Below are 25,594 nucleotides of genomic sequence, written 5' to 3'. Positions count from 1 at the left end.
CTTCATGTCCCCGCGGATGATGAGATGGGCCATCTTCCTAGCCGGCTACTCCTATAGGCTCGTGCACCAGCCAGGCACAGCCATAGGAAACGTCGATGCACTCAGCAGATGCCCATCGAAGAATCCGGTCGAAGACCCAGCCCCCATGCTCCACCTATTCCACATAGATGACGACGCCAGCTGTCCAGTCTCATCCGCAGACGTGGCCGTCCACACCCAAAAGGACCCCACACTCCGCCAAGTGAAGTCCTGGATCCTCAGAGGGTGGCCATCGGAAAAGACGGAAGAGAGGTTCAGCCCGTTGGCCAGGAAGCAGAAGGAGCTGTCCACCATAAAGGGCTGTCTGCTATGGGGAGACAGGGTGCTGATTCCAAGCACCCTGCAACGGCGGACGCTAGAGACTCTGCACAAAGGGCATCCGGGCATCGTCCGCATGAAGGCCCTGGCACGGAGTTACGTCTGGTGGCCCTCCCTGGACAGAGACATTGAACAATGGGTCTCCAGATGTGACCCATGCCAAGAAGTTCGCCCAGCGCCGCCGCAATCCGAAGTCGCAAAGTGGGAGACCCCCAGCAACCCCTGGTCGAGGATACACATCGACTTCACGGGTCCGATGCAAGGGCGACACCTCCTCATTGTGGTAGATGCCTTCTCCAAGTGGCTCGAGGTGGTACCCATGGCATCTACCACAACAGAAGCGACGATTCGAGCCCTGCGCCGTCTTTTCGCCACACATGGACTACCGGACGTGCTGGTCTCCGACAACGGCCCCCAGCTCACATCCCTGGGCATGGAGTCCTTCCTGGCAGGACTGGGCATCCGCCCCGCCCTGTCCACCCCGTACAGGCCGGCCAGAAACGGACAAGCGGAACGCATGGTGAGACTCACCAAAGAAGCACTCACCAAGATGGGCCCGGGAGACTGGCAGGAATGGATAGACAACTTCCTCCTCACCCAGCACATCACGCCGCATGCCACCACCCACAAGAGCCCGGCCGAACTACTGATGGGCAGAAGGTTGAGGTCACCCTTGGACCGGCTGCACCCCCAATACAGCCCAGAAGTGACCGCAACTGCCAGCCGCCCGCTTCGCGCCTTCAGCAAGGGAGATTCAGTTTTCGCGCTGAATTTCAATGGCGCCTACAACACCCAGACGAGGTAGGCCTCCAACACCCCGGCGAGGTAGGCCTACCACACCCCTGCGAGGCAGAGCAACGCCATCCCGACGAGGTCAGCCCAGCACACTACCAGGTACTGTCACGTCGGCAGTCCAGCGAGGTAGACCGGGGCCAGCCGCACGGGGGATGGCAACACCAACCCAGCCAGGTGGGCACCCGGCACAACAGGGCCAGGGACCACCAACCCAGCCCACAAGTAGACCGGGACCTGCCCAGAGGAGGAGCATCGCACCCCACCCGTGATGGCAGCCTACGCCAGCCCGGCCAGGGAGACCGCAGTTCCAGGCGAGTAGACCGGGACCCAGCCAAGACGGGCACCCCACTACCCATGGGTGAGGGTGGCACACGACTCCCCGGCGAGGGGGACCCCCGCCCATCTCAGAAGACAGCCAGGAAACAACAACCCGACCCAGATGACCCCAGGCACCAACCAGCAGTAGACCAGGGACTAGGGGGGAGGGAAAGCCGACAACAACCCAGCCAGGGAGACCTGCACCACCCCGGCAGGGGAGACCTCCGCCTCTCCGCAGAGGTAGTCCCTCAACAACATCCCGACCAGGTCGACCACCGCCAACCAGACGGGGTAGACCAACGCCAGCCCAACCAAGGGGACCGACGCCACCCCTGCGAGGTCGAACAGCACAACGCAAGCCAGCACCACCCGCAGATGGCGGACCGGACCCGGGGGCACCGAGTGGAACCACCACCCAGACGACAGCAAGCCGGACCGCAACCGAACCGCAGCGCCCGGGAGACCAGGGAGGAGCAAGCGACAGACTTACCGAGACTCAGACGCTCTTCCCGGGTCGGAACCGAGCAACCGAGACGAGGCAATAGATCCACAGGCCAGGAGGAAGACCACCAGAACCAGCCATCCAAGGTCTGCGGTCCGGCCGGAGGCGCTGAGTGTGACCCCGCACACTCAACAGCCAAACCAAGCCCGGTTCCGGGGAGGGAACCAGGAGACGCAAGAGCCCCGTCCATCCAGGCCGGAGACGGAGAAGAAGTGAGACTGCGCAGGTCAGCTAGGGTGCCGAGGCGTCCTACGTACCTGCGCGATTATGTGACTTTTGTTGACAAAGTTTGACAGTTCCCAGACTAAGGGGGGAGGAGTGTTATGTCCTTATAAGGACATCCGCCCTGATTGGCTGCTAGCCATCGGGCGGGAAATTTGAATCCCTGTCAAGGGGCGGTGCGTCTGCTGGGAGCGAATATAAGGAGAGCTCCGGCAGCGCGCCAGCAGTCTTGTCTTGTCTTGTTACTTTGTAGCTAATAAAGTTACTAAATGTATCGAGCTGGTCACGTCTTCATTTCCTGCGCCTGATCTAACAGTGGTCCTCTGAAATATAGCTACTCCTGAGCAAATGCATTGTAGTAGAAAAGTGGATTCATGTGCAGGAGCTGTAACTAAGACAGCTATATCCATGCTTGTGTTATGTAAAAAGCAGAAATTCTACTGCATTCATTTTCTCATGCCTAGTGAACATAACTGCAGTTTGAATGGAAAATGCTGCATGGACCAAATGGCTACCAATGTAGAACCTACTTTCTTGAAAAACCAACTATAATGCTGATGTGTAGTCCTGGATTTTCAGCTGCAGCCTCATTGTTTTCATTCATCTCAGCTAGAATACAGATTGTGTCTGTTTTTAGTAAAGTTGGATCTACTGTAGTTATTGTATTATAGTGTATCACATTAAGGCTTTTTAATTGGGTCTGCTGTTGAGGAATGTTTGGTATGCCGGTGAAGATGGCTGCTGCAAGACTTTTGACCAGAGCTACCTATCAGAAATTCTGACTCTTTTGTAAATCTGCCCTCTGCTCTTAAGAACATTTCTCATGTGGATCCACAAAATCTATTTTATTCCTGCTTTTGTTTAGGGTGTCTGTATAAAGCTGGGGGGCAAGCACATGTACAAATATGGAACTGAATAATCAGTGAAGTAGTTACTTTAAAGGTTGCTTAAACTAGGCTATTAGTTGAGAACATAGAAGCTAATAAAAAGTAAGACATCAAACACACATTGAACAAGTTATCCCAGACCAAGTATTCCAAAGGCACCTTGAAGGCTGCCTTAATCTTAACAGTTGTTCTCCTGAACCATCACTAAGATCAGCTGAGACAATCTGTTTAAGAGCATCCACTATATAACATTACATACCCAATTTCAAATGTATCACAAAGGCTTACAGAGGAAAATTGTGGTCTGGAATATCTTATCATGAGATCAGATACAGTTAATAGCCTAAGCATTCAGCAGAATTATTTGCTGCTTGTAGCTAAGCGGCGGTTGATAACAAAGTTTTCTGTTTACTGTTAAATAACAAAAACTAAAATTAGTATTTAAACATATGTCTGGTGCATAATTTAATGCTAATTGGAAACCATTCTGGAACTGCAATTTTATATGTGGAATTTGCCATATCCAAAATTTGGGTTTAGAATCCATATTCTAATTTGATATATAATTTATATTATTGGTGGAATGCATTATTCATTAGTATAGTTTTCTTTCAGTGATGTGAACAATATGAACCAAGCATTTTTTTAGCTTAAAAGCTAATGGGCTTATGGATTTTGACTAGAAAAATGGATATAAAATATACTTCTATAAGTGTCTAATGATGTATTAAAATATATTAGCTTGATGATACTTAACATTTGTTGTTTATCTACCCATTTCTCAATGGTTAGATAATATTTCTCAATCTGTAGCTCATTTTCTTATTTGTACTACCTATTTCTTGTATTCTTTCAAAATATATACAGGTAGTCCTCGACTTACAATTGGAATCAGAACTTTTGTTCTATTCTGAACTAAGCAAGGCGGTTATTAAATGAGCCATGCCCAATGTTATGACCTTTTTGCCAGAATTGTTAAGAAGAACCACTGGGGTCATTAAATGACTCCCCCAGATGTTAAGCAAATCCAGCTTCCCCCATTGACTTTGCTTATTGGAAGTCGGCTGGGAAAGTCACAAATGGAAATGTTGCAACCATCATAAATACATGCTGGTTGCCAAACTCCCAAATTTTGGTCGTGTAACATGAGGATGCTGCAATGGTTATAAGTGTGGGGACTGGCCATAAGTCATTTGTTCAGCACTGTCATAACTTAGAATGGTTGATAAACAAAAGGTCATTAATCGTGGACTTCTATAACAAGGAAATGGGAAGAGAAATATCTTTTGAAAAATAAAATAAAAAATGTCCGGAAGTCCTACAAACATATGAACTTACCTTACTCTGAGTCAGACTCTCAACCTATCTCGATCCAACTAATAATATGTTATACAACCAAAGCTATTAACTGAAAATACCAAAAAAATATGCAAATTATGTCTCCTTTTGCCTCAGCAACTTTTTCTAACTCTTATTTGGTTTTGATCTTTTTCTGTTTAATATATTTGTTCTTCCTATTATTCTGAAAGAAGTGGGAGGTTGAATCATGCTGCCTGTTTAGATGTTTCAATTTCATATTGAGGGAGACTGATCTGTTACTGTATCTTTCGCATTTATATTAACCATTACTCAAGGACGCTTGAAAGTTAGAATATATCATATGCACAATATGTAGCTTTCAATCACCATGAATAATTATTGTGGTAATGAAAGAATTTAATCAGCTACTTTAGAACTGTAATTTGACAATTTCAGTTGAACTGTAAACCTGCATTGATTACACTTACTAGCTAATATTATTGATGGTTTCTTGCATTTAGATTGGTGCATAAAGTAATTGGAGAGAAAATTGATAAGCTGCCTTGGAATGTCAGACAAAATGCTTGCACTTTTTATTATAGTCTGGCTGGGTTCAAAATCACAGTGTTTCAGAACTTTCACACTTGAAATGTGAAATATTTGTGAAATATTGTGTCTCTGAAGTAAGATTTGGTCTAAAATATAGAGATTTATGGCCTGAAGTTTAGGTTTCCAAACTAAGTCTGAAATATGTTTATTACTTTTTAAAGAGTTGTGAGAAAACAGAGATATATACAAGGACAGACCACACAGCTTCTCTGTTTCTCCCCCCACCCCCTCCTCTTAGGAAATCATGTGCATTTATTTGCTGTCCTGAGGGGTAAGGCTTACTCATTTCCTGCTCCTGTGTTTAAAAAAACCCTCAGTTATCCCATTACTTTTCTTAGAAATAGTATAATAATAAACCATTTTTATGTCGCAATGGGCGAGTTAAAATGCTAAAACATCAGCATTTTAATGATTTGTGTACATATTCTTTACTGCCAGAAATAATGAAAATAATAAGAGCATTACCACTGTTGTCCCCAATTCGGGTCTGAGCTTGGTGCCGCGGACAATGAAGGACCCCAGACACGAGGTGCAGGTTTTTTTATTGCTTTTTATTGGAGTATTCCAAGGAAAAGGGCTCCTGACCAAAATGCCAGGAACCAAGAACAAAGGATTAAGAAAGCTTTATACATTTTCACGAAAGAAGAAGGCAGGACAAGGCGGGATAATAAGAAATATCATCTAATAAACATTTTAGTAATAATTCTACAATTTGTTCTATTGGTCTCTTAGCTGTCCCTATTCCTAAACCTTGGCTAATGAATGCCCCAGGAGTTATTTAATACACATTTTATTTGCTGCAGGCCAACTCTATTCCTAACTTTTAGCTGAGGTCTGGAGGTTGGCTAACTCTTTGTTACTTTTATCAGTTTTCTAACTACCTAGAATTGTTACAAGCTTTACACATGCTTATTTCTTGTAAATAAGCAGTCTTTGTTCATGTCAGACAGACTCCACAATTACAGGCTTCCTGATTTACTTTTTACTTTACTTTATTTTACTTTTATTTGATTTGTATACCGCCCTACTCCCGAAGGACTCAGGGCAGTGAACAGCCAACAATAAAATACATACATACAAAATTTAAAAAGCAGAAATAAAATTGAATTAAATAGTTTGGCCCAGACAGATTAAAACCCCAATCAATTTAAAACAAATTTAAACTTTGAGGATTAAAAATATTAAAAATATTAAAATATTAAAATTGTTTAAAAAGAGGGAGAAAGTTAGGCCAGGCCCGCCTGGTGAAATAAAAACGTCTTTAGAGCGCGGCGGAAGGTGCGAAGATCCGGGATCCTCCGTATCTCTGGGGGGAGCTTGCTCCAGATAATAGGTGCCCCCACAGAGAAGGCTCTCCCCCTGGGGGCTGCCAGTCGACATTGTTTGGCCAACGGCACCCGGAGGAGCCCCTCTCTATGAGAGCGTACCGGCCGGTGGGAGGCTATTGGTGGTAGTAGGCGGTCCCGCAAGGTCCACACTTTCAAGTGTGTGCATGACCTTGCTTTATTTTAGCAGATTAATTACAAAAAAAGTTAAAGAAGAAAAAGAAAACATAAAAAGAGTGAGAAAAGAAAACACACACACACACACACACACACACACACACACATATTGTAAATTACATGTAGAAAATATTTCATCATAATCTAAAACATTTGTTTAACTCCTAACCAGACAAAACAATATTGATCAATCTTTCCACTATATTGATAGTGAGAACCAATTCATACACAGAAAGCAAATTCTCTCTTAATCCAGGATCTGTAAATCTAGGCTAACACTTTCTTCTAAACTTGAAGAGTAATATTTTTGCTGTTCCTCACCACCTTGATTGACCCATAATACTACATTGAAAGTTTTGGATATATAATTCAAAAGTATTTTATGAATGCTATATTATGAATATTTAAGCAAAACAATGCAATAGTGGGAGGAAGTTGCCTTGGAATGTCAGACAAAATGCTTGCACTTTTTATTATAGTCTGGCTGGGTTCAAAATCACAGTGTTTCAGAACTTTCACACTTGAAATGTGAAATATTTGTGAAATATTGTGTCTCTGAAGTAAGATTTGGTCTAAAATATAGAGATTTATGGCCTGAAGTTTAGGTTTCCAAACTAAGTCTGAAATGGCTAATGGTTTTACAGAATTTATGATCAAGTTGGATGCAAATATTAATTTATTAGAGTCTAAAATGGAAGAAATTGAGGACAATTTGGACAATAGAATACAAAAAATTGAAAATGATTTGACAAACACTCAAGACAATAGCTCAGAAGAAAAACCTAAAATGGAGGCTGATCAAAAGACTTGTAATGCAGAAAACATACAACAACGGATTGAAAGAGAAGTTTTAATGATGCAATATAATTTTACTGAATATGCGATTCGACTGAGAGTATTGCAGTAAAATAACAGAGATGATTTAAGGAAAATGTCTTCCGAAATTCTGGCTGGGATCTTAAAGGTTCAACCTGAGGAAGTATTTTGTAGGATTGATAGAGTTTATAGAATAAATTCCTGGACTGCAAAGCAAAGGCAATTGCCTAGAGATGTGGTGATTTATTTTACAGATAAAGAAATAAGAAATAATATTGTGCAAAACTCTTTCAACTCTAATTTGCAATTGTTTGGAAGAAAGATTTGGATATATAAAGAGCTCCCGCCCAAGATGTTATTGGAAAGAAAGAAATTTGGTTTTCTGGTGACTGAGCTTAAAAAAAGAAATATTCTATTCAGGTGGGATGCTCCAGTTGGTATAATATTGAGATATCAAGGAGAAAGATACCAATTAAATACTGTTGAAAAAGCGGAAGAATTTTATCAAAAAAATTTGAAAATGAACTCAACATCTTTATGCACAACACAGGATAAGCAGAAGGAGTTGGAAATAAAGGGAAAATATCGAATTATAGAGGCCTCCGTAGACAAATTGCCTTTGGATTCTTTAGACACCTCAGCTGGATTATCTACAAATAAGAGAGAAGTGGCATCGGATTCTAACGTGATGATTCATCAAGTCACAGACAAGCATGGAAATCAATTAGCTAATACACAATTGATAGAAAAGAAATATGAGTCACAAAAGCAAAACCAACAAGATCAAGTCATAAAGCAGAATGAAAACCGATTAGTTGATATACAACTTGTAGAAAGGAAATTAGGATGGAGATCAAACCCACAAAAGGAAAAGAAAAAAAGAAATAGGTCTCACAAAAATAAAAATTTCTAAATTAAGCAACAGTGAAGCCAGTTATTTTAAAAAAATGAATGAATATATGAAAAGATAGTTGAAGCGAAGTATTGGTTAACATTATCCTGAGGAGAGTGACAGACCTCTGCAATGCCGTAATTTTGGGATGTGAAAAGAGCCTTAAATTGTTGGATTGGAATTATCTATTTCGGATTTCTTTTTTAATTGATAAATGTATTATATTTATGTTGAGCTATAAGACAAAAGAGCTACGCTGGGGCATGCAGAAGATCTGGTTGTCACCCATTATGATGACGGGAATTAATAATCCTGAAGAAAGCCACAATTACAGATATTATATGGAATATAATTATAATGTCACTCGGGTGGTTGTTTTTTTTTTTTTTTTTAATTTGATTTATATGCCGCCCTTCTCCGAAGACTCAGGGCGGCTTACAATGTGCTCAGCAATAGCCTTCATCCTTTTGTATATTTATACAAAGTCAGCTTATTGCCCCCACAACTGGGTCCTCATTTCACCTACCTTAGAAAGGATGGAAGGCTGAGTCAACCTTGAGCCTTTGGCGAGATTCGAACCCTGCAGAATTGCAGGCAGCTGGTCTTAATCAGCTTAATAACAGGGTGCCTTAAACCCCTGTACTACCAAGGCTCCTCGCTCGTTTTCCTTTTTATATATATATGAGGATATTTATTACTGATGGGGGCAGATGATAACTGAGGATTTTGAACAATCTGTTGCAACCAGGATGCTATGTTACCCTAATATGGATGATGGACTCAACAATCCAGTGGAAAGACATCAAAGAAGACATTATATGGATTATAAATTTAAAGTCATTGATTTTTTCTATATAACGGAATATTTTTTTTAGTAGGGCGGGCAGTAGATTAAAGATATTAAGAATTGTTGTGCATGGCAATTTTGTAGGAAAGTGGGTGGAGATAGGTTAGTTTACTGATTGTTTAGTTTAAGAAAAGGGATGTTTAAGTGATATATTTATGGGAGTGGAGGAAATGGATAGAGTTGAATAAATGTTAAATTAGGATTTATGGGGAAGGCTGCTTTGAAATGTTATATTAATATACACAAAAGATCAAATGTTAAAGTAGGATTTATTATATAGTTTTAAAGTGGAAGGTTGTTTTGAAATGTTGTATTAATATACAGATATAAGTATGGGGGAGGAGAAAAAGGGCAGATTATTGCTAAATTGGGAGTTATAATATTATTATGCTAAATTAGAAGTTATTACACAATGTTATAGTAGTATGTTATTTTGAAATGTATGGTAAAAGGGGGAAGTAATAATAATAATATTATTAGCAAGTAAGGGTCAGTATTTAGAGGAGGGAGTAAGGGGATGGTAAAATATTATATAATCTGTTATGAATTAGGTTTTTGTTGTGAAGAAGTCACAGGGGGGGATGGGTGGTAAGGGGGGGTTAGGGAGGAGGGGGGAGAAAAATGGGGAAAATTTGTATTTGAAAACTTTTTCAATAAAAAAAAAAAGAGAGAAGACTTCTTAAATTTGACTTAATAATACAGAATGGAGCAAAATATCTTAACATTGGATGTATTAAGGGATATTTTTGAACAATTGACCCAGAAGTTAATTTTAAGAATGTTTGTACTAACTTAGATTGTTAATTTTAAACAAGGTAGTCTGAAAGTTGTTATGAAAGAGGATGAAAAAAACAAAACAAAAGTAACCTGGATAACTTTCATATAATGGAAGCATAGCGTAGCATAGCATAGCATAGAATAGCATAAAATTCTTTATTGGCCAAGTGTGATTGGACATACAAGGAATTTGTTTCCGGTGCATAAGCTCTCAGTGTACATGCAAGCAACAAGTGATAATTCAGGATCATAATCATCAAAAGATATGTTCATCAGAAATCATAATATACACCACTTAGTGATAATCATAGGATACTAAATAAGCAATCAACATAAATCATACTAGGATAAAACAATTAATATGAATCGTAAGATACAAGCAACAAAGTTATAGTCATAAAAAGATAAGGAAATAGGTAATAGGACAGATGAGAAGAATAATAGTAGTGCAGCCCTACTGCGTAGTTTGATGGTGTTGTTGGAATTAGTTGTTTAGCAGAGTGATGGCATAGGGGGAAGAATCCGTCCTTGTGTCTAGAAAGTTAAAATTTTGTAAGAAATAACAAGGAAAAAATGAAAAGAGATCAAGTTCTAGAACGGGTGGCAAACTCACGTCACATTGTCATCACGTGATGTAGGGTGACTTTTCCCTCCTCTGCTAAACTGGGGATGGGGGTGGCCAGCACATGACGCATCCAACTCGTGGGCCGTGAGTTTGACACCCCTGTTCTAGAACATTATTTGACGGGATGAAAAATAAATATTATTAAAAGTAACGTGAAGGAATATAAAGTTGGTTTTTTTCATCAAGATTAAAATAGATATGTTATCTCTGGTAACCCTTAATGGGCTTTTCCTGGTCAAGACTGAACAAGGAGGCTTAAGGATTTGATAAGAGATAAGAGATAGGGTATGGGAAGACAACATCCCTTGTTGAAATATTAAGGTTTTTTAAAGAGATATCACTAGTCCCTGATAGTAATGCAGATAATACAGTTGAAGGACATAATTAGTATATGAATATTCCATGTGTTACCTTGAGATGGGCAGTCATGTAAATATGACAAATAAATACGTTTTTACTCCTATTATTTGATAGACTCAAAATAATTTCCAGTGATTCAGAATTAATGCTTCTAAAGAGCAGAATAATGAGGAATGACTTAAGAATCAGTTCAGCTGTTCTGTAAACATCCCATCAGATATTACCATACAAAACAGGTTCCTCAAGTGAAAGAGTGGAGAAATGTTAGCTGTCTTCTTTTTCAATATTTCTATTTCAGAATATTGTAATCTCATTATAATTTCAAGTGTGGTTGGTATGGAAAGGTTATAATTATAGCAGTCACCACTGACTGATAAAAAGATGTCATGTGTTTTCTGTTTGGTATCTTTAATTCTTTGGCACTTGTCCCTAGCTTGCGCAAATTATACCATGTTCGTGCTGTTGCTTCTTATTGCCATGGCAACGTTAATCAATCATCATCCTAAAAATAGCCTTAATTCTTTTTCCCCCCCTTTTTTAATAGAAGGCATCTGTAGTGAATTTAAAACTTGACTATCACTATGTGTTTTCCATGGCTGTTTTCTCTTCTTCCTCTGTCTAGTAGGGAATACTCACAAAGCAATTAATTAAGTCAGAGTTTAATCTGCTCCTTCTCCACTGTGGTATGCTGAAAGCTATTCTCTACCGGTTGTATATTAAAATATGTGAAGATAAACAGTTCCACATAATAGGTGGAAACAAGCACAGCCCTTTGTAATCATGGCCATAGAGTCAGTATGCATTTCCCCATTGCTATTAGAAATCTGAGAGAGGGCTTTGAGAACTTGTCTGCAATGTCTATGGAGATTCAGTTCTGCTGAGAAGCTAAATGTTTTCAAGGAAAAAAAGAAAGAAAGCCCAGTTGTCTTTTGAAAAGCACTTTTGGGACAACTTAGCTGCAATTTTATGCAGATTGCAGAGGTATACATTTTTAAATAAATATCACTAATATTTTCCCCAAAGGCAAAATGAAGGCAAACTAATAGTATTTTATCAGGGTAATTCAGTAATAAAGATTACTACTAGTTAATACTTTAGAAGACAGGAATGATTTACAAAAATGGGTGGATCATATCAGTATAAAATTCATCAGAGAAAAATGCATTGTTTTTCTTCTAGGAATAAAAACAAATGATGCCAAGCTATGAGTCAGCAAGTTTTCAATTCCATCAAGAAAAAAATAGGTTTCCAAACCAAAGAGCTGCTTTCTGTTCCGCAATGGCAAAACCACACATTTTGGGCTTTGCACATTCAAACAGATTGGAAAGAGAATGAGATTCTCTCTGTTGCCTGCTTCAGATTGTGGCAAAGTATTGTGGGCTTTCTAAATCTCTTAAATATTATTTTGATTATTATTTATCTGTAGAGCAGCACCTGGCCACTTCTAGAAATGTTAAATAGGAAATTGGAGAATGTGCTCTGTATATTTTTTTTATATGCCATGTGTGCTAACAAAAATGCCAGGTTAGTAGTTGAGAAGTGTATGCCCATGGGAAGTGAAAGAAGAAGGAATCATGTTTTAAATTTCAATATGCTTGCAACATTAATTTTCTGCATTTGTTTCTGATTTCTTATATGAATTAATATGTTGCCACTAAGATACCATTCTGTGTGTTGCAATCATTTACTACCTTTGCTAAAGTACAATGGATGCATAGGATGAATCCCAAAATACTTGCATTGTAAGGTAAAGGTAAAATTACTTGCATTGCAATCTTAGCTAATTCTAACAGTCTTAGCATAGGCTCTTTGGAGGGAGCATTAAACACTTGCCCAAAAATAGTCCAGCTAACAGGTGAGAAGAATGAAGGGAGGCTTAAGAAAAGCACCTGGGTCACTCCCTATCACTTCACCCAGCATCTCTCCTCTGCACCATAGCAACCCCAAATGTTTTTGTAGGTGCCCAAGAGATGAAAAAACTAGGCCCTGGCCTCCAAGAGCAGGCTCTTTCAACAGACAGCTTTGTGGTTATTCTGGTAAATTGTTCTCCACAGACATATATGGGTGGAATAATACAATTATTTACATTAACCGGAATATGTCCATGCAATTGAATGTACCTACTTATTCTGAGGTTTGCTGTGAGTGGCAATGGCTGCCTCAGTAAAAACCACTGTCATGTCAAACCCTTTGCCAGCCAAAGCTGCAGAATACCCTCACTGGGTACAGAACAAACAGAACCCAGATCTGTTTTCTGGTATCAGTCAAACTCCTGTGCAGCCCAAGACTTGAACAATCTTTAAACCCTTGTTCAAAAAACACATCTAGCACATCTGAAGAGATTTCAGGACCCATGATTATAAAGAGACTTCAGGTAGGCCTTGATTTACGAATTGAGCCCAAAATTTCCATGGCTAAGTAAGACAGTGGTTAAATGAATTTTGCCTCATTTTATGACCTTTTTGCCATAGTTGTTAAGCGGATCACTGCAGTTGTGAATCATGTGGTCATTAAGCAAATCTGGCTTTCCCCATTGACTTTGCTTGTCAAAAGCTGGCTGGGAGGGTTGCCAATGGTGATCACATGACCGCAGGACAATGCAACTGTCATAATTACATGCCAGTTGCCATGTTCCTGAATTTTGATCACACGACCATGGGGATGCTGGCAGTGGTCATAAGTATGAAAAATGGCCATAAGTCACTTTTTTTCAGTGCTGTTGTAATTTTGAATGGTTACTAAATGAATGGTTGTAAGTCGAGGACTACTTGTGTATATGATCTGACAAATGCTAAGAAAAGTGCTATTTGGAACTCACATGAATAGATTCCAGTATGGAAGGTGATGGCTGGTCATTTCTGCAGCTCAAGCCAACATTGCTATGGAGTCCAGTGCCCAGTAACTAGAGAAGTCTTTTCCATAGGAGATGTGTGGATTGCAGCCTCAAGCACGTGTCAGTTGTGTCCTAGATTGTGGCCATGACCAAAATTCTGTCTGGTGGAGGAAAGACTCCTTTTTATGTTTCTTCCTCTGTGGACTTCAGATGAGACAATGGCAATGTCACAAAGACATGTCATTTAAAGTCCAGTTGTGGGGCTTCTTTATGCAGAGGGACATGTAGATATAGTGTTTCCCTGAAAATAAGACCCTGTCTTATATTTTTTTGAACCCTGAAATAAGTGCTTGGCCTTATTGCCATGCACTCAAAAGTCTGATTGGGCTTATTATCAGGGGATGTCTTATTTTGGGGGAAACAGGGTAGTAGATTGACATCTTACAGCAGGAGTGGGAAACTATGGCCCCTTTATGACTTATGAACTTCAATTCCCAGAATTCATCAGCCAGTCATGTTGGGGAATTCTGGGAGTTGAAGTCCACAAGTCTTGAAGATGCCAAGTTTGGAGAGCCCTGTCTTACAGGGATGATGATGATGATGATGATGATAATCATAATGATGATGATTTCCTTCTATTCATTCATTCCATCCAGATTTATTTGCCATAAATCTGGAAGTTGTTACATCAATGAAAAGCATCTCCAAGTATACAATTCTATGGCAGGAAAAATAATTTGGATAATTGGGCAATTGAAATATGATGGGTGGCAAAAAGATTAAGCTTCCTTCAGTTCATACTGTATGCCTATTACATCTGCTCTTCTGCTTTTCCTCTCAAAGTTTGTTTTCTCTAGAAATTGGTTTGCTTTTATTACTTACCCTTTGCAAGTGCAGCGTAACTATCTTCACATAAAACAAATGCTTCAGTTCTGAGGAAAGTGTAACTTGCCAGCAAAATTGAGCTGAAATATTCATGGAGAATGTTGAGACTGTTGAACTTGTGAAGTATTTTCCCCTCCTCTGTCCTTATAGAGATTTTGCACTTATAAACGTCAGGCTAATTCTCCCAAATATGAGGCAGATAGAAATGATAGCCAGGATACTGTAATGGAGAAAGGACATCATGAAACTGTTAATGGATATAATTGTTGCATTATATGTTATATGTTTTCTTTACAGTGCTCATTTTTGCCCAAGTTCTCCATTCACATAGAGACCAAATATGAGGACAACAAAGGAAGCAATGATAATGTAAGTATTCTCTCCTTTCAATAATTGAATGTAAAGTACATTTAAATAGTGGCGCAGGTAGCCCGGAAGGAGTCAAGGTGTTAGGCACAAAAAAACAGGTCAACATGTGAAGGTTCTAAATTATTGGTTTATTGCTAAAGCCTATGCACAGAAATATTGTCAGACTAACAGCTTCCACCTGGACTAGATAAGGCTCAACTGTGTTCAAGAGGGTTTTTTTGTGGCTATCTAATGATTCTAAACTGATACCTCATTTAACTCTTTCCTTTGGCTCTGTCAGTATCTTTACACAAGGGGAGATTGTGCATGGCAGCACCATGTTAGGATACAACTTATATGTAATTTAAATAAGAACTATCCAAAGTTTACATTAAAAACCTTTTAAGCTTGAATGTCCCTGTTTCATAGATAGTTTATACTTTTTATGAAGGTAACACTTTCTGGGGATAATTACTTTCATTTTTTAAAATAGCAAAACTGTATGTATCAAACTGCCAGTATGTTAGTCCAGGTATGATATGTGGGTAACTAATACTGGTATATTCTACCCCCCCCCCCCCAATCCTTGGTAATTGTATTCATAGGCTGTTTTTGTAGGTCATAGGTTGGACTTCTTATTGTTCCTATTGAATAATACCTGTCAGGTATTATTCCTGTCAGGAATTTTTCTCCTACTCCCAAATGCCATCAGCCAAAGGAGGACAGAACCTAGTCAAAATTGCCAAATGGTAGGCAAAGAAGCATATTTCGGGGTTTCAGGTGCTATAAAAGAGTTGATCGTGAGCAAAATACTTGAGTGGAATTATAGTTTTTAAGATTTTTGGATCTCTGCATGGGTGTTTCCTTACAGTTCAGGGATGGGTTCTACTTACCTTTACTACCGGTTCGCAGCGGGGCCTCATGCGCAGAAGCGTTTTGATGACGTCGGGGTCGGTGGGCAGAGCCTTTACTACCAGTTCTATAGAACCGGTGCGAACTGGGGGCAACCCACCACTGCATTGGATGGCATGCAAGTAGAATCCAGGTGGGAAGAAATAAAATATACTTACATTACTTAAACTTTGCACTAAACTGGTGAGGGCTACAGGCCTTTTATCAACGTTTAATCAACGTATTGTTGATTAAACAGTCATAATGCCTTGGGCAAACTCAAAGGATCTCCAGTTTTTTAAAGAGCAAGAGCAGAATGGTGGCAGATGACCAATTATCACCCCTCTGATCACACCCACTGCTGGTCACCTGATTTTGCTTCTGGGGTAATAAGGGTGAACCATAACAGATTTCATTAATCTTGAGGCTACATATAAATGTTCTCAGTTTAAGGGGGAAATACTCCTTTAACATCAATATAGCTAAAGACAACTGTTGCAAGAAAGAGGACATGTCTATGTTTATACCTGAAACCTGCAATAACTCTACTCTAGGGGGTAGAATAGACAGAGATAAGGTAGCTTTAGACTCTCGTAATTTGTTAGGATACGAATTACTGTCTCCCACTCTCTTACCACAGCAGTCATTTAATTCTCATGTAAACAGGAGCAATTTAATGAAATCATGAGTTTGCAAACTTTGTAAAATTTTTCTCATACTTTCTGTTATTTCTCCAATAACTTTCTGTCAAGAAATAATTCATTAATTGTGCTTCCTGTTATATATTATAAAGCAAATAAGATAGCAAACATTAATCAGTGAATTAATTAAAGCTCCAGATGATTAATCAAGAGTACCATGCTAATTTTAACATGGAGACATTTTTAAGGCTGTTTTGTGATATGCTATGGTAATAGAGAATGAAAAATAAATATTAACTTAGATTAACAGATCAGAGATCTGCCATGGTCTAAAGTTTATTTATGCATGTGAGAGTAAATATATGAATTCATTACCCAAACAAGAACAAAAGATTTATGGCACATTTAAAATGCATAGATTTATTTAGTTTCTTATAAAATAACATTTATTGTCACAAAACTTTTTGTGGATTCTAAACATTAATATTCAAGGCATCAGAAGAAGTGCTCTTAATTTTCTTGATTTATATGGTATACTATGTAGATATTGTACTACAATGTATGTACATGCTGCCAGAAAAACTCAGAAGTATGTCTTTCTCATCCATCAAACTAAAGAATATTCTTAAAACGATCTCTTTTAAAAATAATTAGTTAAAGCTGTTTCTGTCTTTAAAGGGAATGTATTTGTTTCAACCCCCCTCAGAGAGGGCTCACAACTTGGGCGTCCTTCTGGATTCACGGCTGTCTTTAGACGATCATATGACGGCCGTGGCCAGGGGGGCTTTTTATCAGGTTCGTCCCTTTCCCAGTTGCGTCCCTTTCTGGATCAGGACGCCTTGCACAGTCACTCATGCCCTCATCATTTCCCGTCTGGACTATTGTAATGCTCTCTACATGGGGCTCCCCTTGAGGAGCACCCGGAGGCTCCAACTGGTCCAGAATGCGGCCGCGCGAGTGATAATGGGGACGACTCGCTGCTCCCATGTAACACCCCTCTTGCGCAAGCTGCACTGGCTCCCAGTGGTCTTCTGGTTGCGCTTCAAGGTGTTGGTTACCACCTTTAAAGCGCTCCATGGCTTAGGACCTGGTTACTTACAGGACCGCATTCTGCCACCGTTTTCCTCCCACCGACTGACACGCTCCCACAGAGAGGGCCTCCTCAGGGTGCCGTCGGCCAAATAATGTCGACTGGTGACCCCCAGGGGGAGAGCCTTCTCTGTGGGGGCTCCTGCCCTATGGAATGAATTGATCCCCGACCTCCGCACCTTCCGTCGTGCTCTGAAGACCCTATTATTTCAGCAAGCTGGTCTGACGGGATAAATGATTTTAAATTGGGTTTTTAAAATGGTTTAAAATGGTTTTAATTGGAAGTTTTAATTTTGGCCAAAGTGTCAGCCTCCTCTGGAACCACCTGTGCTCCGCCGAACAAACACCACACGCACACACTCAAAGGTGGAGCTATCCGGTTTAATCGTAGCTTACACGGTGGTCATACAGTAAAGCGCTGAAGTTTTCTGATGAAAAACAAAGTCGGAGACGCCCGATTCCTCCGCTTATCTGGCTTTATAGAACGCCCCCAAGCGCCCCTCCCTTGCTCAATTGTGCATTTAAAGTGACCGCGCTATTTAATCCTTCAGTTACTTCCGGATCGCGCTGTCCCTCGTATTGAAGGGCGTTTGTTTCCTTTGACATTGTTTTATTGACCCTGCCCCAGATTCCCTATACCGTCCACCACCTGATATCACCGTGCCCTGCTAAACGCTGCAACACCCCCCTTTACCGTGTCTCTGTTCTTCTGGCTTGTCACAGTCCCTGGGATCATGTGTCGAGGGAATGACTGACACTCGACATGCGCCCCCCCCCTACCAGGTCTCTTCCTGTAGGGACATAAAAACATTTGGTTATTCTCATTAAGTGGGAAAGTGTCCACCTGGTTTGTTTGGATATGTTTCATGGAATTGTTTTAGTAATCGTGGAGCATCTATATCCTTCGTTTTCACCCATGTTGCTTCTGATATAGGGTATCCCTTCCAATGTACTAAATACCTAAGCTTCCCATGATATATTTTAGAATCGAGGATCTTTTTAATTTCGTATGAACTTCCTGTCACAGGCCCTGGACGTGTTCCTGTCTCTCTTATTTTGGCTGCTGGTTTTAGGAGACTACTGTGAAATACTGGATGTATTCTTTTCAGTAAGGGGGGTAGTTGTAAAGATACCGTTACGGGATTTATTATTTTGGTGATGGGAAAGGGACCTATATACTTTGGGCCTAATTTTTTACTGGGCATACGCAAATTGATATATTTTGTGGACAAATACACCTTCTCTCCTATTTTGAAGGGTAGGTTATCTCGTCTCCGTTTGTTTACTTGGGTTTTGTACGCTTCAGAAGCTTTTTCTAATGCATTTTTGATGTGTGGCCAACTCTGTTTAACCTTCTCTGTCCATTCTTTTGGACTATGGGAACTAGTCATTTGTACATCTAGATCGGGGATGGCCGGGAACTCTTTTCCAGAAACTACTAGGAAGGGTGTATAACCAGTACTGCTGTGCACGGTGTTATTATATGCTGATTCTGCGAAAGGTAAGAGTTCGTACCAGTCTGTTTGTTGGTATGACACATAAGAACGTAGACACCTTTCTACCATGGCATTGGCTCTTTCAGCGGCTCCGTTGGTATTTGGGTGGAACGCAGAGCTCAGTCCCTGTTCTGTTCCTAATTGTCCTAGGAAACGTCTCCAGAACCGGGCGGTAAATTGGGGACCTCTGTCTGAGATTATACGTTTGGGTGTGCCATGAAGTCGATATACGTGTTGGACAAACAGTTTCGCTGGACACCCTGCGGACGGTGGTCCTTTACAGGGGACAAAATGCGCCTGTTTGGAAAACAGGTCAATAATAGTCCATATTACATTGTGTCCTTTGAGGACGATGCCAGCACCCAGGCCATTGTCGAAAGCGATCTAGTTTCACTAAAACAAAATGGGTCAAGCAGAAAAACTGACACTCGACACAAAGATTGAATTGTTTTAATATGTTTTTTAAATTTTGTCTTGTTTGTTGTTTTATCATGGCTGTTCACCGCCCTGAGTCCTTCGGGAGAAGGGCGGTATACAAATATAATAAAAACTAAAAAAAAAACAACTTAAACCTGGAGTGGAACAGACTTCTGTTTCTTAGTTATCAAAATGTTGACTCTTTAAAAATCAATATATAACACATATCAATATATATCAGGGAGATATATGGAATTTTTTTTAAAAAAAGGATACACACACACATCTCTTGATGTAGACAAAGAACAGCAATAGCATTTGACGAAAATCAGAGAATACTTAAACCAGCTTTATAGTAGTAAATGTTTCTTGTTATGATCTATTAAGCTGTATCCTTTGCTTACTTCCTGCTTCTGCTTGCTTTATACATGTCATCACATATTTATTTAGATGTTCAAGGAGGTATTCCCTATTCTTCAGATAGAATTAGTTTCTAAAGAGAACATTTTCCCACTGGTTTTGTTTATTCTGCCAGGTTTCAACCATACCTGCTATGTCCATCTTCCTATAAAACTAAAGCACTCTAGCACCACCACCCCCAATTGGGCTTAGACCTTTATAAGAAACATTTTCCTGTGGCATCCTCAGCGTGTTGGTAGCATTTGACTTTCCTGTTTGTCTTCCTCCTCCTCCTCTTGGAAGGAAACATTTCCTTTAGGTAGATCAGCATCTTTCTCTATTTAACTCTAAAATGAAATTTGATTAATTTGCAGCATGCTAGGTCTTTGCCTTGGAAATGCTGACACAGTGTTGATGACAGGAGTTTCTATATTAAGTTGAATACGATGCTCTAGGCCTGGGTTAACGCTGGTCCACAGAGATAGAATTGCACACTGAAGTTTATTGACCTCTAGCCATATCTTTCCAAGTTCTTATTTCGTGGGCAGAGGTTACCAGAAAGGGGGAAATGTTATTACTTGTATTCTGCTCACTAAGCTACTCTCAATATATGAATGTACACAGTATATACGCTAATACAAGACAATATCAAGGCATATCACTTCCCATAGCCTTAATTCTAGTCTGATAAAATGTGTAAACATGATTGCTTTTCTTGCCTCTGCTCCAGATTAAGGGGTGAGTTATTCAATTGCAAGGCTTTGTCAGAGTCTAGAAGTGCATGCAGTTTAGCAGGTTAAGAATAGTTCTAACATAAAGCTGCAAGCAAACAACTGGTAATTCTTCAAGATTTATAACCTATTCTACATACTTTTACTTGATAACAACTGAGTTTGTTTGGACCTGCTAGTAAATACTTAGAATTGCTAAAAGCAAAAATGCACCGTCTTATAAAGTGTACTTTTAGAAAATTATATATAACGTTTCTGCTTCAAAGAGTTTAGATCTATAATATATAGAATACAAGTTATTATGTTACTCCTAAGGGAGATACTTAATTGGCCAAAAATTATTTTGTAATTTGTTAGATAATATTAGCATATGATTAAGTAGAAAAACTATTTGTTCCTATGTTGGAATTGCTTGTAAACTCAATTTGTCATGGTTATTTGTTTCTTATTTATCAAATTGGGTGTGATGCTGTTCTTATTCTATTTCATTTTTAGTTATATGGAATGTAGTATATCTATGATAATTCAGTGCTGACACATAATGACTTTAACAAGTCATTAGTACAGGAAGTTCGCATCGTTCAAATGTATCTTTTTCCATATTAAAGTCCCCTTTGAACCAATGCTGAATCCCGGTGACTGCAAGGACATGCAGTCTTTTTCTATATTTTGAACAATTATAAATGATTTTCTATTGCTTTCTTCCAACATGATTTTTCATCTGTCCGTCCGTCCATCCATCCATCCATCTCAATTTATGTGGCTGCTCATCTCACCTTTTAAACACAATGGTTAAATTCCAATGTATTTTTCCACAAAAATATATACATATTTGTCAGCCATGATAAAACCATAAACACACATCAACATACCTTCTCATGGGCTCTGCCCCACAATTTGATCCCCGTGCCTGATGACACAGCCATGTCTTCAGTGCTGATAAGGTCAGGATCAATCTAATCTCCACATGGATGATGTTATAAAAAGTGAATGCCATGACTGAAAAGTTCTCTTCCTGGGTCCCATTAGACGGCCCTCTTTAATAAATTTAATAAATGGGACCCATAGCATCTAATCTAATATCAATTCATTCTTAATAAATCTGAAGAAGCTATTAATAAACAATGATATAATATAATAAACAATACAGGATTTTTCATTTAGCTATATTGTGGCCAAGAAAAACCACTATTTCCTTCACTTCTAAAATGAAATACTTTCATTTTTTACTAATTCCTCAATTCATCTGTGAGTGAATGTATAAACAACTAATAAAACTAATAGGAATTTTCTTGATTGAAAGGAACTTCTACACAGGACTTAAAATTTATGAAAGAGCTAATTAGTTGAATCAGATTTTTCTGAGTTGACAAATATGTACTAAGAACTGATAAAAACAGAAATATTGGAAAATTGGATGGAGTTTTTATAACATCTCTTGGAAGATGAGTTTCGTGTAAAATGTCCTTGTCCAAGACAAGAGGACTTTCTGTGTTGCCATAATTTGCATGGCCATAATCAAGTTTATTAATATGATCAAATATGACACAGTAGATAAAAATGTTACTAGTGTACAGATAAAATAAAAATAATTGTAAGAAGTTATGTCAGCCAGTCTTGTAAATGAATTTTTAGAGCGATTCAACCATTTCATAACAGAGATTTCACAAGTGGCTATTAAGTGACTTTGAATTAATTAAATTAATGATAGCATTTAAGCTAAACCCACAATTCATTATATTTTTAATTACATTAAGATTATTTATTGATTGAAGCAAGATTTAAGTTAATGTAAAATTAGTGTGCTAATAATAAAGGTATTTCCCGAAATCTGTGTTGATCAACATGACGTTATCCAAATATAAATGGCACATGCTATTTTTCCATCTTCAATAAATATTCTAACCAGGTAGACACAGTCATCTATTTGTTTTAGGGATGTTTTTCCCATTGACTTGCTCTTGTTCCTTCCAATTTTTTTCCTATCAAAAACAGTTACTTTGACTTTGTGATACATTAATGTTCAGATCCATAATCCTTGTAGCATTACACAGTCTAACATGTGCTCTTAAATCCTTTGGTATTCAGCCAACAACATGGCACTCTCTGCATACCAAAGCACACCAATACCACTAACATCCCCACATGTATTATTACATTCATGTCCATAAATGCATTTAACAACCAAAGAGACATTCCATATGAATGAAGGCAAATATACGTGTCCCAGGATATTGTTGCAGGATCCAATTTGGGTTGGTCACCAGGACTAGAGATTTAGTCTTCCAAGCTTTCGGATGCCCCTCCTCATGGAACTTCTCTGTAGACGATGGGCTCCAGTACGAGTCCGAAAGCCCAGAAGACTTAAACCTCTGATCCCGGTGACCTACCCACATAGGATCCTGCAGACATTCCACATCTTTGATACTCCCTGCTCAGCGTTGGACCATTTGCTAAGCACTGCTTCTTACTAATGTTTTATTTCCATCATATGCCATTCTTAGAGCATACAAGAAAGCAACTTTGAAGTCCACATGTATGCAAAGCTTTCCATGACGCGGACCAATCCATTTTATCATGTTTTCTCTGGATCAACAAAACACACAATAAACTCTTTGACATTCAAACATTTTCCCCTCTGACATTGAAGTGCAAATTCAGGTCTGCAAAACCTCCGTCTGGCATAAAGCCACAGTATTCTTTCCAGCGTTGGCTCGTTGTCACATCTCATACCCTTCTGTGTCAGATTTCTGACACAGAAACCTTCCTTTCACCTAATCCCTTAAATATTGTTGACGTGTATTTTTCTAATTCAAAGTTTTAATGTTTTACTTAATGCAAATTGGTTAGGGTCTTCAGCAGGGGTGAAATGCTCCCGGTTCGGACCGGATCACCCGATCCAGTAGAGATGGAGGCAGGTGGTTCGGAGAACTGTTAGCAAAAATCCCTGCCCCCCCACCCCCCATGCCCAGCTGAGCCACACAATCATCAGAGGCTTTTTTTTTTTACTTTTAAAAGCATTTTTTCTACAACCTCTTCGGCCGAAAAAATGCTTTTAAAAGTAAAAAAAAAAGCCTCTGATGATCGCGCGGCTCAGCTGGGAGCCTTGGTAGTACAGTGGTTTAATGCACCCTGTAATTAACACAGCTGCCTGCAATTTCTGCAGGTTCGAATCTTACCAGGCTCAAGGTTGACTCAGCCTTCCATCCTTTCTAAAGTAGGTTAAATGAGGACCCAGTTTGTGGGGGCAATAAGCTGACTTTGTATAAATATACAAAAGTATGAAGGCTATTGCTTAACGCATTGTAAGCCGCCCTGAGTCTCCGGAGAAGGGCGGCATATAAATCAAATAAAAATAAATAAAATAAAATAAATCTTCAAAGGCTTTTAAAAGAAAAAAAACCTTTTTTTCTTTTAAATGCCTCTGACGATCCAAGCTGAGTTCCCTGATCATCATAGCCTTTTGAAAGCATTTTTTTAAAACCTCTTCACCAAAGAGGTTGTAGAAAAAATGGTTTTAAAAGTAAAAAAAAAAAAATTGGCCATTCCCACCCAGACACATTACCACCCCACCAAGCCACAGCCACAAAACTGGTAGTAACAAATTTTAGATTTCACCACTGGTCTTCAGTTGATTTAATCTCATAAGGGACAAAATAAATCTTTATGGGACCCAAACTAGGTCCATTAACATGATGGGTTTGCATTAGCACAGAATGTTGAGTATCTTTTGTGATGAGGGTGACTTAATATTGAGGACTGATACTGTGAAATACACGTAGTCCTCGACTTACAACCATTGAGCCCAAAATTTCTGTTGCTGAGCAAGACAGTTGTTAAGTAAGTTTTACTCCATTTTATGACCTTTCTTGCTACAGGAATTAAGTGAATCGCAACAGTTGTTAAGTTAGTAACATAGTTGTTAAGTGAATCTGAGTCCCCCATTGACTTTGCTTGTCAGAAGGACACAAAAGGTGATCACATGACCCCGGGACACTGCAGTGATCATAAATTTGAGCTAGTTGCCAAGAGTCTGAATTTTGATCACATGACCATGAGGATACTTACAACAGTCATAAATGTGAAGAACAGTCATAAGTCACTTTTTTCAGTGACTTCAAACCGTCATTAAATGAATGATTATAAGTCTACCTTTAACATGTCCTGTATAAGAAAAATTCTCCATAATATTTGGAACTCCAGGTTATTACAGCTCATTTTTGACGTATAAAACAATATCAATATTTTTGATTTGTACTCTTATCATCTAAGAGAGCTTCCCAGCAAGGTCATGGTTTCTTTCTAAACTCACCATCTTAAGTGCTTCATGCTGTATATTGAATTCTTTCAGGGAATACATAACATTGTCAAGAGGGTCACAGCAAGTTCCCAGCAGTCTGAATGAATTGCTATGAGCAATTAGTGCTAGTTGGCTGGCAAGCCAATCTTAGACCTTTGTGTTGAATATTAGTTTTCTTTTATATAAACTAAACAGTTCAGTGAGCTGTCCCTGTTCAATTAGAAGAGCACAAACAGTTATCTGTAAATGATGTTTTTCAAATCAAGACATTGATGACAAGCTCTGAGTAGAAGGCTTGGAATTTCAAGAGCTTAAGCCTCAATTCATACATTACTCATCCTTTAAATGGTGGATGAAAGTCATTATGTACCTCTTATGCAGACTGGAGCTCTAAGCAGCTTGCCTTAATTTACTTCTACCATACAAAAAAAAAAAAAAAAAATCACAGGAAAATGTTCATGAAAATTGTGTCTCACTGACTGGATTTTTATGTTTTATTTATTTATATTCTGCCTTTATAATATTTTACATATAACTCAAGGCAGAGAACATATCTAACACATCTTCCCCTTACTATTTTCCCCACAACAACAACACTTTGAGGTGAGGGAGGGAGGGAGGGAGGGAGGGAGGGAGGGAGGGAGGGAGAGAGAGAGAGAGAGAGAGGGAAAGAAAGAAAGAAAGAAAGAAAGAAAGAAAGAAAGAAAGAAAGAAAGAAAGAAAGAAAGAAAGAAAAGACCCAAAGTCACCCAGCCA

General features: G+C 39.3%; 1 protein-coding gene across 1 annotated transcript in view; it reads left to right on the top strand.

Moving 5' to 3' along the window:
* Window positions 1–25,594, top strand: part of PITPNC1 (phosphatidylinositol transfer protein cytoplasmic 1) — a 169,186-nt gene that overhangs the window by 111,018 nt on the left and 32,574 nt on the right. The window contains exon 5 of the mRNA XM_034412637.3: window positions 14,824–14,895. Within this exon, the coding sequence (XP_034268528.1) occupies window positions 14,824–14,895 (72 nt within the window). The remainder of the gene's footprint in view (window positions 1–14,823; window positions 14,896–25,594) is intronic.

The sequence above is a fragment of the Pantherophis guttatus genome, chromosome 2, assembly GCF_059756535.1.
Source record: "Pantherophis guttatus breed Tessera chromosome 2, ASM5975653v1, whole genome shotgun sequence".
In the NCBI taxonomy this organism is placed as follows: Eukaryota; Metazoa; Chordata; class Lepidosauria; order Squamata; family Colubridae; genus Pantherophis; species Pantherophis guttatus.
The sequence above is the reverse complement of the archived record's forward strand: the minus strand, read 5'-3'. Positions and strand labels throughout refer to the sequence as shown.